At 33.5% G+C, this 14927-nt stretch overlaps 1 protein-coding gene across 7 annotated transcripts in view; it reads left to right on the forward strand.

The window, feature by feature from the left end:
- Positions 1 to 14927, forward strand: part of JMJD1C (jumonji domain containing 1C) — a 315132-nt gene that overhangs the window by 126702 nt on the left and 173503 nt on the right. For all 7 annotated transcript variants that reach the window (XM_082425493.1, XM_082425496.1, XM_082425492.1 and 4 more), the window contains exon 2: positions 7542 to 7706. Coding sequence is in view for 5 of the 7 variants with exons in the window: in XM_082425492.1 (XP_082281618.1) it covers positions 7542 to 7706 (165 nt within the window). In the remaining 2 variants the exon portion in view is untranslated. The remainder of the gene's footprint in view (positions 1 to 7541; positions 7707 to 14927) is intronic.

Below are 14927 nucleotides of genomic sequence, written 5' to 3' on the forward strand. Positions count from 1 at the left end.
TGAAAGACACTTTGGTTACTTCCAAATTTTGGCAATTATGAATAAAGCTGGTGTATAAATGTTATAGAATATGTGTTAAATACATTAGCCATTTCCATGCGAGTTTTCTAAAGTACATTTCTGCATCATCTTAGATGATTCTGGATATAAATTTAGACTTTTTCTGCATCACTCATTAAACATATTTATTACAAACTAGTAGAGGGGACAAACATTAAATACACACAGACATATTTCATTTGTGTCAAATGGTACAAAGACAAAGTATATGGTGCTATGAAAGTAAATGATACAGGGTTTTTAAAAAAATGTTTTGCGTATATTTTTCAATTAAACAAATGCCCATTTAATATAAATTATAATACAGTGATACTATTTTCTGACCAATTTTGAGTCCTAGGGTAAAAGATTTTCTGAAGTCTTCATGAAACTTTTTTATAGTTTTTAGAATGCTATGGAAGCATGTCTTCAGAGGCTCTCTCCCTGTTTTGCTTTTATAAGCTACTTTAGACTTGGAAACTAGATAATGTAGTTTAGTATTATTATTATCTTTATACTAGTGTCAGTAAGGTCTGACACAAGATGAGAGAGTTTACCTTTGGGTAAAGTGTATTTGCCTGTAGGGAATGGAATTTGTAACATCTTTCTTGGCTTGTTAGGAGCCTTTTAGCTCATTTTTTAGTTCTGTTGTATTTCAGATGGATAGCAGTACTATTGTCTTACATACAAATAATATGTTTAGAACACAGTACATTTTTGCTCAGATATATTTGTTTCTGCCTTTCAAGGTACCCTTTCCTTTATTACTTAGTTTTCTTCATTGATAAAATAAGTAGCATGTTTCTCGATCCCAATTAATTAAATATTTTATTAACATACATATGAACAGTTAGATCGAGAAACAGAAGTGTATTTTAATTTTACGAATCAGTTACCAGTGCCCCAGCGCTGAGTTCTTTATAAATAGTATAAAGAAAGGACATTCACCACTGCTTTCATTGTTATAGCAAGTCTTTATTTCTATGGTAACTTTCTTAAAAATCTATTTCAGAAGGTAAATGGAGGAAATTAACAGTACAAAAGAAATAAAGTAAAAGCAGAAGTAGTTTTCAGTACTGTGAAAATAAGGAATAAAAGTACTTGATTTTTTAATTCAAAGTATCAGAGAAATATATTTTACTTCTGGCCAACTCTTTGAGAAGTTACTTAATTGGAAAACCAAATCTGAAAAGAAGAGTATCAGTGATGATTTTGAGCTGCTTCAGCTACCTGAAGGGTTAACTGCCTATTACACTGTCTTCTGGAGCCCAGTTAAAGAAAGACCACATGGTTATAGACAAGAACATAGTATGGTCTCTGTTATAGACAGGGGGAGGAAAGACCCAGTTTTTTATTAAGTTCTTTTACAAGAAGGAAGGAACAAAGCATCTTGTAGCTGCAACAGAAAGCTATGAAAGGGGTCACTGGATTTGGAGTTGGTAGCAGTAATAGCGGCAGAAAAGTTTTGAGAATGGCTTGCCAGTTGGGTGATTGAAAGTAGAAGACTTCCAGCATAAATTTTCAAAACTGTGGAGCTCTAGGACTGAGCTTAAGAGGATAATAATCAATTGCTAAGGAAAAAAAATCAAAAGCTAACATACTTAGTAGACGATTGATACTCATGTTGTGTTGTAAGATTTCCAGCCTACTTTTAAAAGTACTCCTAGAATTAGAATGATATATTATGGGAGCTTCTGCATTTGACATCTTTTCTATAAAAACATTAATAGTTAATACAATTTCTAATCATGTCTCAAAAGACCAAAACCAGAATTTGAGTCTTTCTCTAAACAAATTATGTTGGGGATTTATTAACAAGCATTTGCAGTATTCAGGACTTTGCATTTAACTTAGGATTTTCTTTGTTATATATTTAGTTGTTCTCCCTCTCCTTTAACCTCTTGAGTTACATCCTAATGCCTTCAGTTTTGTAAACTATTCCCAGGAATCCCTTTTAACCTATAGAAGAGCTCTCTTCATTAATTCATTCCTGTGCTTTAAAAGCATCCCCAGAGTTTGTGCTCCTGGAAAGCTTTTTCCTCCTTGTTTGGTAAAGCTCCTTCTCTCTCTTCCTCATCTTTTATATTGTCTAGAAACTACTGTGGTCTCTAAAATGCCTCCTTATGCTAAAAAAGAGCTGAACTGATGGTTTTCGTCCTTTTTAGCCATTTTCAGTTGTGTATCATTTGAATAATTGTCCAAAAGCCGTAAATTGCTTAACTTCTCTATGCCTTAGTTTTCTCTTTTGTAAAACCTTACCCAACACATTGTAAGCCCTCAAATTTTAGCTGCTGCTATCATTACTAATGTTATAGACTTGGTGTTTGTGTCCCCCCCAAATTCATATGTCCTAGCTCCCAATGTGAAGGTATTTGGAGATGGGGTCTTTGGGAGATAATTAGGGTTAGGTGAAGTCATGAGGCTGGGACCCTCATGATTGGATTAGTGCCCTAATAAGAAGAGACCATCTGTGCTCCCACAAAGAAGAGGTCATGTGAGCACACGGTGAGAAGGCAGCTTGTCTACAACCAAGGGGAGAGTCCTCCTCATAAACAGACCTTGCTCTATTCAGTTTTCCAGCCTCTGGAACTGTGAGAAAATAAGTTTTTGTTGTTTAATGGTATTTTGTTAAGGCGGCACAAGCAGACTAAGACAGTCATCATCATCAATGATATTATGTTAAATACTATGCATAATTTATCCAAAAGATAGTAGTATATATACTGAATTATATAATGTAATAAGGAACTTTGAAGATGATGGGAATATAATTCTTTTTCATTAGATGTAAAGAAGGTAATTGTAACTTAAGCATCTTTGAATAGTTTGCATTTCTTGATGCATCTTGTTGTTCACCAAGTAGTAAGACTATTAGGTAAGTAAGTCAGAGAGAAGAGGAATAAGCAATATAGATATTGAAAGCAAGCTTAGTCTCTTTTATTTAACAATATAGGTACTGAAAGCAAGCTTGGTCTCTTTTATTTTACTATTTGCTATCTTTGTTTGACCCTTTTTCTCATTTTGCCCCCTAGGGCTCTAACTTGCAGACTCATTGTGGAAAATCTTAAGGCCATTTTAAGTGTGTGGTTCTTCTGCCACAAAGGAGTCAGCTACCCAGACGTCCCTCTCTATTCAAGTGATTTATCACTTGCTGTGTGCATCACCTCGTAGGGACTATGCTGCTGTATAACTGTGAAGCCTCTTAGAAGCTATTTTATTGTTTTCATTGACTCCATCATTTACTAGGGTTTGACCTTAGGCAACTAATTTCTCTGTATCTCAGTTTCTGCTTTTGAAAAAGTTGATCCTAATAGTGCCTACTTACAGGGTATATGTAATGATTAAATGGCTTAATATATGGAATAGCAGGCACTATTGAAGTGTTAGCTGTTTTTGTTGTTGTTGTTACTGGTAGTGCTTTTATTTCCATTATCAATAATACTGGTTAACTCTGATAGAGGTTTGAATGCCCCTTGGGAAATGAATGGTTATCTGTGATCCCCAGACTATTTTAGAATTTTCAGAACCTAGATTTATATATCGCAATGTGTATTGTAATTTTACTTGCGATTGTCATTATAGTAATACACTGTTTTGGTGTGAATATGTATTGGACTCCTCTGTAGAATTGTCCTTACGATTTTAATTTTAGTTCACCATAGCAAATTTAATACAGCTACACAGAATATAATACTTGTTTATTAAAATGTTGGATTTTATCATACCTACTAGGATGGCTGTAATAAAAAAAAGAGAGAGAAAATAGCAGAAGCCACTTAACATTGTTTCACACCGCTTATACCTTGGATTATGTCAGACTGTTTCTCAGGTTTAATTCTAAATTTACAGTTCATTATTTTGTAAGATCAACCTATTTCTTTAAAATAATTCTTAGATTTATTGATTATTGCTCAGCATACTCTTTGTTTAAGCTTGGGCTAGTTCATATGAGTGCCTATTAATTTTGACCCTTTTTAATGTTAATAAAAGTGTAAACTTTTCAAGTAACCTAAAATTATGGTTACATTTGTTTACGTTTTTTGTAAAGTAAAATTAAAAAGAGACCTAGCTTCCTTATTTTATATAATTTATATGAAATTATTTTCTGTAATGTCTTTTTTGTCTTAACTAATAAATGAAGTCACCAAGTGATTTTAATTTTGTTTTCACAATTTCTTCCAATAATCTAGAAAACTTATTTTAAATACGACTCTAAGCCAGTAATAATGAAAACATTACTTTGTTGATTTATCGTATTCCTCTATTTCATTACTTACTTTTATATAAAATATCTGCTTACAAAATATCTTTTGAAATAAATGTGCTTTATTCATTAGAGAGGAAGGTCAACTAAATCTGCTATAATTACCATTTTAATTTGATAATTTAATTTTTAACATGTATGAATTAATAAGCCATAGTTAAACATTTCTGATTTTATAAAGACATAGGACATTTTTTAATGTTTTGAGTAAAACATTTACTGTATTACACTTTAAACCCCATTAATTTACTATCTAGTTACCTACCTCCTTGAGTATTTGGGCAGAGATGACCAGGTTTTGGCCCCCCCTTGATTTCTTTTTTTGTTTTTTTGTTTATAAAAGTTATTTTTAAAGGGTTATGTATGTTATTTATATATATTCTTTTTCATATTCTTTTCCATTATGGTTTATCACGGGACTTTGAATATAGTTCCTTGTGCTGTATAGTAGGACCTTATTGTTTATCCATCCTATATATAATATTCAGTTTGCATCTGCTAATCTCCCTCCTCTCCCTCCCCCTTGATTTCTTATTACCAAATTATTTATATAAATTTGTAGACAGGTAAATCGTGTGAAAAAACTAGTCTGTTTTTCCCCCTACTGCTATTTTATAGAAAAATATTAAGTACCCCATAATAGAAGATTTTATGGACAAAGAAATTGGGAAAAATCTGACGGTATGAACTCTCTTATTATTAATAATGCATAATGAACACTGGCATGTTAAAAGACTTGAGAAGACCTCTGGTAAAATTAGACATTTGTTACTTTAACTTGTTAGTTCATGAACTTTGTGCATGACTTATTTGGCTTCCCTAATGCTTATTTATATACAAAGAAATGATGATTCTATAATATAGATTATATTTTGAGAAATGTTAGTATAGTCTAACGCTTTTATTTTTAACATTAAAGATTCTTAGAGTCTAAGTAGTTTTAGCCTGTGGTGGCTGGTTGGTTTTGGCAGAATCAAGCCTGGGAACTCTTCATAGTTCTCACATGACATTATGTAGATCCCCGCCCTTACTTTGCAGTAAATAAAAAGATGAGGCCTGCATTGCACTAAATTGATATAATATCAACATTATTATTATTATTATTGAAACCATGGTAAAAATAACTAAATTTGTCTTATATCATTTGATTTTACCACAGAAACAGTTGTGTGACTTTAATTTTCTTTATAAATGTCATTGAATAGAGTATATTGTGAAAGAATAGGGGCTTTTCCTAGTTACTGGTCATTGTTTTATTTTGTAGAAAAATAAGAGATTCACACACACACACAACTGTCTAACTATTTATCTACCTACCTACCTGTCTGTCTACAGTCAAGTCTCAAATCCTTCACTGTTGTTGATAGTACGGAGGTAAATTGGCTGCATAGCAAAGAAGCAGCAGGATGTCTAGTTTTAGTTTCCTTTTGTCCCCAGGGTCCTAGCAGATTTCCTAAAACTGCCCATGACACTGTCCATGCAAGAAAAACTATGAGTTTAGAAAGTTCACTTCAAGCTGAAAGTTTTAATTTTATATCAAGGGCTTTGCATTTGGAAGAATTTACATTGAATATGTCCTTTTAGATAAAGAGACGTTTATAAACCTTGGTTCTTTAGGTTCTTGGCTGAAATATTTTCTCAACAGGACCATATTACTGTCCATGAGGGGAAAGCAAAGATAGTGCTAAGGTTTTCCTGAGCCTTATCTCAGCTTCAGTTTCCTGGAGTTTCCCAAAACCCATTTATACCACAATTGAGTAAACGAGAATCTTGAAAGATTTAAAGTAGTGGAGAAAGTGGTATAGTTTGAAATATTTGCATAACACCATTTGGACCTCAGCTCAACCCCTAAGGATGCATTTTTATAAGAAGCCAACAGAGCTTCTGCTGTGCCTTCATGTGGATAACCATGAACAGAGATTAAATCCTTGAACAATGTATTTCTCTTTCCCACCTCTAATAGGTAAGCATATCTAACTAGCTTCCTAATGGGCAGGAGCACAGATATCTCAAAATCAAACATATGTTTTAGCAGTTTGCCTCCATGTTTAAAAGTCGATGACTGCAACAGGCAGGAGATACGTAATATTTGTTAAGCACTTTGTATGTATGCAGCACTGCAGTGAACACTAAAACAGTTCTGCCCTCAGTGAGCTTGTACCCATTATTTGATTATACACTAATATAAACTGGGGAAAAAAACTGCTTGTAAATGTTCAAATATTTGAATCGAAGTGGGGGTTATAAACATCCTCTAAGAACTTGAACAAGGCCAGAAGAACAAACAGAATTTAAATAAGTGGAAACTGAAACACTTCAGGTGTAAGGGAGCAAAAGATGGGTGGAAAAAAAAAAGAACAAGACGGCCTCCAGCATAACTCATAATGTAATAGGGAGGACAGCTCTATGAATGAAAAGGATGACGGTGGGGAAAGAAGAGTTGAATGATTGAATGACTTAGCATAGAAGCGTCAGCTTCAGTTTTCCAAATATAACACACGTGTCTTGTTCCTGTTTTGGTGGAAAAGCTTTCGGTCTTTCATCATTGAGTATGATTCAGCTGTGAGTTTTTCATTATTATCTTCATTAAGTTGAGGTAGTTTCCGTCTATTCCTAGTTTGACTTTTTATGACAGGGTGTTGAGTTTGTCAAATGCTTTCTCTTTGTCAGTTAAGATGATCATGTAGTTTTCTTCATTCTGTTAATGTGGTATATTACATTGATTGATTTTTCATATGTTGAACCATCCTTGCACTGCCTCCTGTCTTTGTAATTAAAGTTTTATTGGAACAAAGCCAAACTCATTTGTTTACATATTGTCTGTGGCTACTTTGATACTACAAAGTCAGAAATAAGTAGTTATGACAGAGGCCATATGGTTTGCAAAGCCTAAAATATTTACTATTTGGTCCTGAGGAAACATTTCCTGACTTCTGCTTCTAGAATCATCAGTATCAACGTAGTTCTTTAGTATGTCTTTAGTAGATATTCGCCGGTCGGTACTGACCAATATTGTGTAAATTGCTTTTCTTAATAAACTTACAGTTTATCTTCCTGCCATACAATAAGTCAGGGTTATAATTTGGTTAAGGAGATGTTAGATAAGTAATGATTTTTAAGAGAAATGTTAATTTGAATAATGAATTTGTTAATGGCTTTTCTAATTTAACTTCATGGCTTATATTTTAAAATATCACACTCTACGTTGTTTATGGAGTTTATGTTTTCTTTTCCATAGGTGTATGTGGAATTTGATCATCTTGAGTGGGATAAACGAGAGTGGGTTAAAGTTTATGAAGATTTTTCAACCTTCTTGGTGGAATACCACTTAATCTGGGCCAGAAGGAACAACCCTAGCCAGACTCAGGGATCAAAGAGCAAACAGATTCAGTGGCCTGCATTGGTAAGATCTATATTCCTATTTCATTAAGCATTTTCAGTTGTTTGTTTTAAAAGAATAAGAGCTAAATATAAGTTTAGATTTATCTTAGTGATTATAGGTTAATATTCCTGAGGAGGCTCCGAAGTATCTGGCAGATATTTCAAAATACTGCTTTCATTTTGTTAAACAATTCTGTGTGTCTTTTTGTTAGTACTCTTTCAGCATATTTAGTCCATAAATAGTTTATTCTGTTCAGCTAGGGGAAACATGAATTGACGACTGCTGAGAGATACTTGATTGATTTGTATGCAGTGTGAAAGAACTGTGTTGAATGAGACTTTGTAAGTGAACGATAAGAGGGTACTTTTTATAAATCATTCAGTAGCATATAATTTTCCTTAGTTCGTTAAATTTTGTCAAAATTGAGTGAGTCATTGTGGATAATAGCAGATATTTAATGTGAAATTACAGTTGACCCTTGAACAGCATGGGTTTGAACTGTGGGGTCCACTTATACATGGATTTTTTTCAATAAATATATACCCCTGTACTGTACTATTTACAGCTGGTTGAATCTGCAGATGGGGGACTGCAGATTTGGAGGGCCAACTATAAAATTATATACACGTATTTTCAACTGCATGGAGGGTCAGGTCATAATCCCCATGTTGTTTAAGGGTTAACTGTGGATGTTAAGGTAATAAGTAAAATTATTTCATATCAGGAGGTATTCCATTTAAGAAAATAGTAGATTTCAATAAATTCTCAATTAGTTTGCAGAGTTTTATAAAAGAAACGTACTAACTAAACAGTATCATTACTTCTGTGGGAAAAAAGCCACATCTCTTTAACCATTGTTATCCCTGTTTCCTGGCAGGGTATTCGGCATTTAATATTTATTCAGTTTGTTTGAATGAAATAATTTTCTTACATTAATATCAAAGAAATATGTTAAAGCCATTGAAACGTTATTTCAGGTATTTGGTATATATATTATCAGGGTAGGTATTTCAGATTTTTTCAACATAAATTATAAATTTTCTCTTTTAGTTAGTTAACCCTTTAAAAGTCTGAGGAGTTAAGTGGTTAAAAAGCAAAGACAGAGAGGGAAGGAGAGAGATGATGAAATGAATTAATGGCGTTTTAAAAAGAAAATATAATATGGAAAGATGAAAGGTGATACTTATGAGTTATAGTTTTGATAGGATAGTTTGAATACTCTAGGAAAATAAAGAAGATAATTTTATCCATGATAGATTTTTAAAAAATATTTGTTGAATGAATATGTTGGATTGTTAATCTGAAGTTTTTTAAAACCATGACTAGCATGCTTTTTGATTCTATAAACCTTAACTCAAAAATTGGAAAAAATCTGTAATTATCACATATATGTGAATTTTGTATGAAAAGTCTCAAAAGCAGGAAGCAGTAATATCAATAATACCAAAAAGTATGCCTTAGTATCATAGTTAAAGAATAAACAGAACTTTAGAAAAATCTTTGCCCTTTATTAGAGAGAGTTAAAATCAAGGTGAATTCCTAATGTATATTTGTAAATTACTGATTTTGGAGAAAATTTCTATTAGGAAATACTGTTTAATAATTTTTATCATAATTTTAGAAATTTGTTTCTGTTGAAAATCTTTTAACCTCACAAAACTACTTGAATAAGCACCAAACTTCTTTTTAAAATTCAACTTTTTTTTATATATAAAAGCAAGTACATATTATTAAAAACTTGGAAAGTGCTAAATGGTATAAACTAGAAAATCATAATCATTCTGTTTTGGCTTCCAAGGAATATCTAACTTAATTCTTTGACATATTTTCTTATAAAATATATTTCTCCGCCTTTTTTTTTCAAGCACAGAGTTAAATAATTTTTTTGAATTGTGGTGCAATGTGCTTAACATAGAATTTTCCATTTTACTTATGTTTAAGTGTGAAGTTTAGTGGCATTAAGTACATTCACATTGTTGTACAGTCTACAGAAATTATTCCATCTTACAGAACTGAAACTCTGTACCAATTAAACATCAACTCCCCATTCCCCCCTTTTCCCAGCCCCTAGCAGCCACCATTTTACTTTCTGTCTCCATGATTTTGACTACTCTGTACCTATATAAGTGGAATCATACAGTATTGTCTTTTTGTGACTGGCTTATTTCACTTAGCACAATGTCTGCAGTGTTCATCCATGTTGTAGCCTGTGTTAGAATTTCCTTCCTTTATATTATAAGGCTGAATGATATTCCATTGTATGTACATACCACATCATGTTCAGTCGTTTGTCTGTTGGTGTGCACTTGTGTTGCTTCCACCTCTTGGCTATTGTGAAGAATACTGCGGTGCTCTTGGGGATACATATATCTCTTTGAGACCATGCTTCCACTCCTTTGGGGTAAATATTCAGAAGTGTAATTGCTGGATTATATGATAATTCTATCTCTTAATTTTTTTGCGGTTACTGTCAGAGCAGCCATACTATTTTACATTCTAGCCAACAGTTGCTTTTTTTTTCAGTTTTTTGATAATAGTCATCCTACTGGATATGAGGTGCTGTCTCCTTGTTGTGATTGGCATTTCCCTAATGATTAGTGATGTTGAACATCTTTTCATGTGCTTATTGGCCATTTGTATATCTTCTCTGGAAAAATGATTCTTCAGATTCTTTGACCATTTTTGAATTGGGTTGTTTGTTTTTATGTTGAGTTTTAGGAGTTCTCTGTAGTATTCTGGTTATTAATCCCTTATCAGATTTGATCTGGAAAACATTTTCTATCATTCTGTGGGTTGTCTTTTTACTTTGGTGATAATGTCTTTCCATGCATAACATTTTAAATTTCTCAGTGAGTTAAATTTGTCTATTTTTTCTTTTATTATCTTTGCCTCTAGTGTCATATACAAGAAATCACTGCCAAATCCAGTGTCATGAAGTTTTTGTCATATGTTTTCTTCTGAGAGTTTGATTGTTTTAGGCCTTACGTGTATGCTGTTGATCCATCTTGAGTTAATTTTTGTATAGGGCATTAGATAATGCTCAACTTCATTCCTCTGTTGTGAATATCCAGTTTCCCAGCACCATTTGTTAATGAGACTGTCCTTTCTCCACTGAATGTTCTTGACACTATTGTCAAAACTTCTTTTACCGTATATGTAAGATTTGATTTCTGGGCTCTTTATTCTGTTCCGTTGGTCTATGTCTCTCTTTATGCCAGTACCACACTGTTTTGATTTCTGAAGCTTTGTAGGAAGTTTTGAAATCAGGAAGTATAAGTCCCTCAACTTTTTTTATTTTCAAGATCGTTTTGGCTGTTTGGTGTCCCTTGAGATTCCATATGAGTTTCAGGATGGATCTTTCTATTTCTGCAAGAAACATGGGGATTTCTATAGGAATTGCATTGAATGTATAGATCACTTTGGATAGTATTGATCTCTTAACAATAGTAAGCCTTCCAGTCCATGAACACATATCTTTCCGTTTATTTATGTCTCTTTTAAATTTTGTTAGCAATGTTTTATAGTTTCCAGTGTACCAGTGTTTCACCTCTGTGGTTAATTCCTAGGTAATTAATTCTTTTCTATGCTATTGTGTATGGAATTGTATTGTTAATTTTATTTTCAGATTGTTCATTATTATAGTATAGAAATGCAGTTGACTTCCATGTGCTGATTTTATATCCTTCTGCTTAGCTAACATCCTACTCAATTGTGAAAAAACTGGAAGCTTTTCCGGAAGAGAAGGATGACCCTTAGACAAGGGGAAAAAAAAGGCATCTAAATTGAAAAAGAAGTAGTAAAATTATTTGTTTGCAGATGGTATGACCTTGTGTGGTCACACACACACACACACACACACACACACACACATACAAGCTAATAAGGGAATTCAGAAAAGCAGCAGGATACAAAATCTGTGCTTTCTTTTTTTTTTTTTTTTAATAACAGGTGGTGGAAACCTACAGCAGCACAAGGGGCTATGCAAGTTTAGAGGCAGGAGGAATCACTTAGGTTAGGAGGATCAGGCAAGGAGGGATGGGGAGGGGACTGGCATTTGGGGTTTATACTCTTCTTTTTTTTTTTAACAGATTATTTTTTAAAATTTATTTATTTATTTATTTATGGCTGTGCTGGGTCCTCGCCTCTGTGCAAGGGCCTTCTCCAGTTGCAGCAAGCGGGGGCCACTCTTCATCGCTGTGCGCGGGCCTCTCACCATCGCGGCCTCTCTTGTTGCGGAGCACAGGCTCCAGATGCGCAGGCTCAGCAATCGTGGCTCACGGGCCCAGCCACTCTGCGGCATGTCGGATCTTCCCAGATCAGGGCACAAACCCGCGTCCCCTGCACTGGCAGGCAGGCTCTCAACCAGTGCGCCACCAGGGAAGCCCCTGTGCTTTCTTTTAATCATAGTTTTAGCTGAACCTGCATTAAAATTGTAGATCCTGGTTTTTTTTTTACTTAATGTTTTATCCTATACATTTGTCCTCAAGTTTTATTGGCTGCATAATATTTGATCCTATAATGATCCATTTCCCTAATGTTTGGTATTGTAGTTGTTTCTAATTTTTTGTGATTATAAATAGCTGTAATAAATATCATTATTATAAATATGTAAATCTTTTTCTGAATCCGATTATTTTTAAAACTTAGATTCACGGTAGTAGAATCACAAGGGTATGAACTTGAAAACAAGAAAAATCTAAAAATATCCTAATACTCCACAAATTATTTGAAAGTTGTACTTACTACTATTGTCCCCAGTGTATGAGTGTTTTCATCTCACCCTGACCCTAACCCCCCAGCTCCCCCGCACCCTGCCTGTAAGCATTGATTACTTATTTTCAGAACATCTTGTAAAACCCAAACAAACATTGGAAAAGGAGGATTTTTACAGTTTGAGAGGTTTAAGAAGTGCAGAATTGAATGTTATTATTTTTATATCTGCTAAATTGATATTTTAAAATACTATTTTATTGTTTTAATTTGCATTTCTTTAATGGGATGAGTACTTTCTCATATTTATTAGGAACTTGTATTTTTGTGAACTGTTTTTTCAATTACTTATTAGGGTTTTGTGTTTTTCTAATATTATGAACTTTTAAAATATTATTACAGATACTGTAACTCTTTGTCATATTTGTTTCATGGTTTGCTCAGCTAGTTTTATGAGAGAAAGTCTATTTGAATTGTATGTTTATATTTAAAGAAAGTCTGTCTAATGTGATATCTTCCTTAATTCAGATAGTCAGGAAGTGTCTTCCTTTCTTCCTGTTTCCTTTCTTTCTTTGTTTCAGGGGGTTGTAAAAATTAATAGAACAAACGATTGAAATCAGAATGTGTGGTATACTCTAGAAAATAATCATTTTAACTTTCATAAGACTTGGCAAACATTCATTTATGTATGATACATGTGACTAAGAGTCTATTGTTTATCTGTTCACTAAAATGAGGCTTATTTAAGGAAATCTACAAGCAGCAGTTATGAAACTCAGAATTTTTAAATTCATATAGCATAATGAAATACTATACATACAAATTTGAGTTATTTTAGGGATACATATGAGGTAGTAATAGGCTGAAACACAGTAGAAAGTTAGTCTTGTTTTTAATTCTCTACAGATTTTTGTAGAGAATTAGATGTTTGTAATTCTGTGCACCTGATAGTTGCTTTCCTGTTCCTTTGTACTTAAACATATGTTTGTATTATCTTCTTTCCAGTTGTTTCACACCTTGTGTGGTACCTGTTAAATATTACATGTTGGTTATATTATCTAGTCTCCTTCTTATTCTAAGAAATCAGTGGAAATCAACAATATACCTGCTGGTTTTTGGAATCATGACAGGACAAAAAAAATCCTTTTATCTCTTTAACCTATTCTAAAGTTTACTTTAAAAGTTTAAAAATAAATAAAACTTCAATAAAATATGGAATAGTATAATACCCAGGTTACTCCTCTGGAATTGTCTCCTCATCTTTCTTCCCAGGATATCAATAGCAGAACATGTATTGGAGCACCACATATGTAACATGCTGAAGTGGTGTCTTCTTTTTTTTTTTTGGCTTGGTCCTGTAGGATCATGGTACCACCTGAGGCCATTTTGATGATGGAGGCCAAGGTAACTTACATTTTTATGTAAGTTACTTAATATGTTGTTAAATTTTATTTTTTAATGAAGCAAAATACTCATGAAATCACATTTATCTGCACCAGGGAAAGAAAGTGTTGCATTCATAATTGAAATCAACGAATCACCTACCTAACTGGGTTAGGGCCCTGGCTCCATCTCCTTTAGGAAAACCTTCTGTGGGGAGTGGGGCTTCGACCCTAACCCAGCTGGGCTGTAACACTGCTGCATTTTCTAAGGGGCTGAGTTTTCTACTACTTTTCTGCTGGCCCAGCCTTCCAGATCACCCCATCCAGAATTAATTTTACCATCTTGTGCTCCTGTAGAACATTGTTTTTGTACCTTTATTTTAACAACTGGTACATTCTGCTTTGTATTATACCTATTTGTTCACATGTCTGTCTTTCTCTACTAGATTGTAAGTTCTTTGAGGACAGGATCATGTCTTAGTCACCTCTGTATCATCCTAGGACTCTAGCACAGTGCCTTACCCATCTTAGACAGTGAGGAAATGCTTATTTTAAAGTGATAGATTTACTCTATCGCAACTAGTGAAAAAGAACCCCACTGGGAGTTACAGCAAGTTTCCTGGCTATTACTTTATGCTAAGATCAAAGGACAAGAGAGCATCATCAGCCAGTTGTGGTAAAAATGTGTTAAGTTACCAATTTTACATGGCAAGTAGTCAAAAACAAACAATAAAAATGTTTATAATAGATGTCCTCTTTCTAATCAAATACAAATGTGATTCCTTAAGTTGTCATGGGGGGAAATGAACTTATATCTTCATTGTCAACTAAATATGCCAATCTACAGTAATTTATCTGAATTTCTGGAATGAGTTTTAGGAAGCTCTGACTTCTCCTTCTTCCCAATGCAACTTTTCCTTTGCTAGATAAGTTATTCTGGTTTGACCAGGAATTGCGATCAGATCATAAGCATGTGAGCCTTCATCAATATGTTTCCTTTAGGCTTTTTGCCTAGTGAAAATACTTTTCAGTTGCTCTGTGTTCTGAAAGAAACCTTCTCAAAGTAGAACAGAAGTCACCTCTCTTTGGGACAGACTTACATTTATGTCTCTTATATTTCCAAACTTGGTTAGATTATGACTTCAACCAA

Source organism: Balaenoptera physalus, assembly GCF_965194825.1.
Source record: "Balaenoptera physalus genome assembly, chromosome: 14".
In the NCBI taxonomy this organism is placed as follows: Eukaryota; Metazoa; Chordata; class Mammalia; order Artiodactyla; family Balaenopteridae; genus Balaenoptera; species Balaenoptera physalus.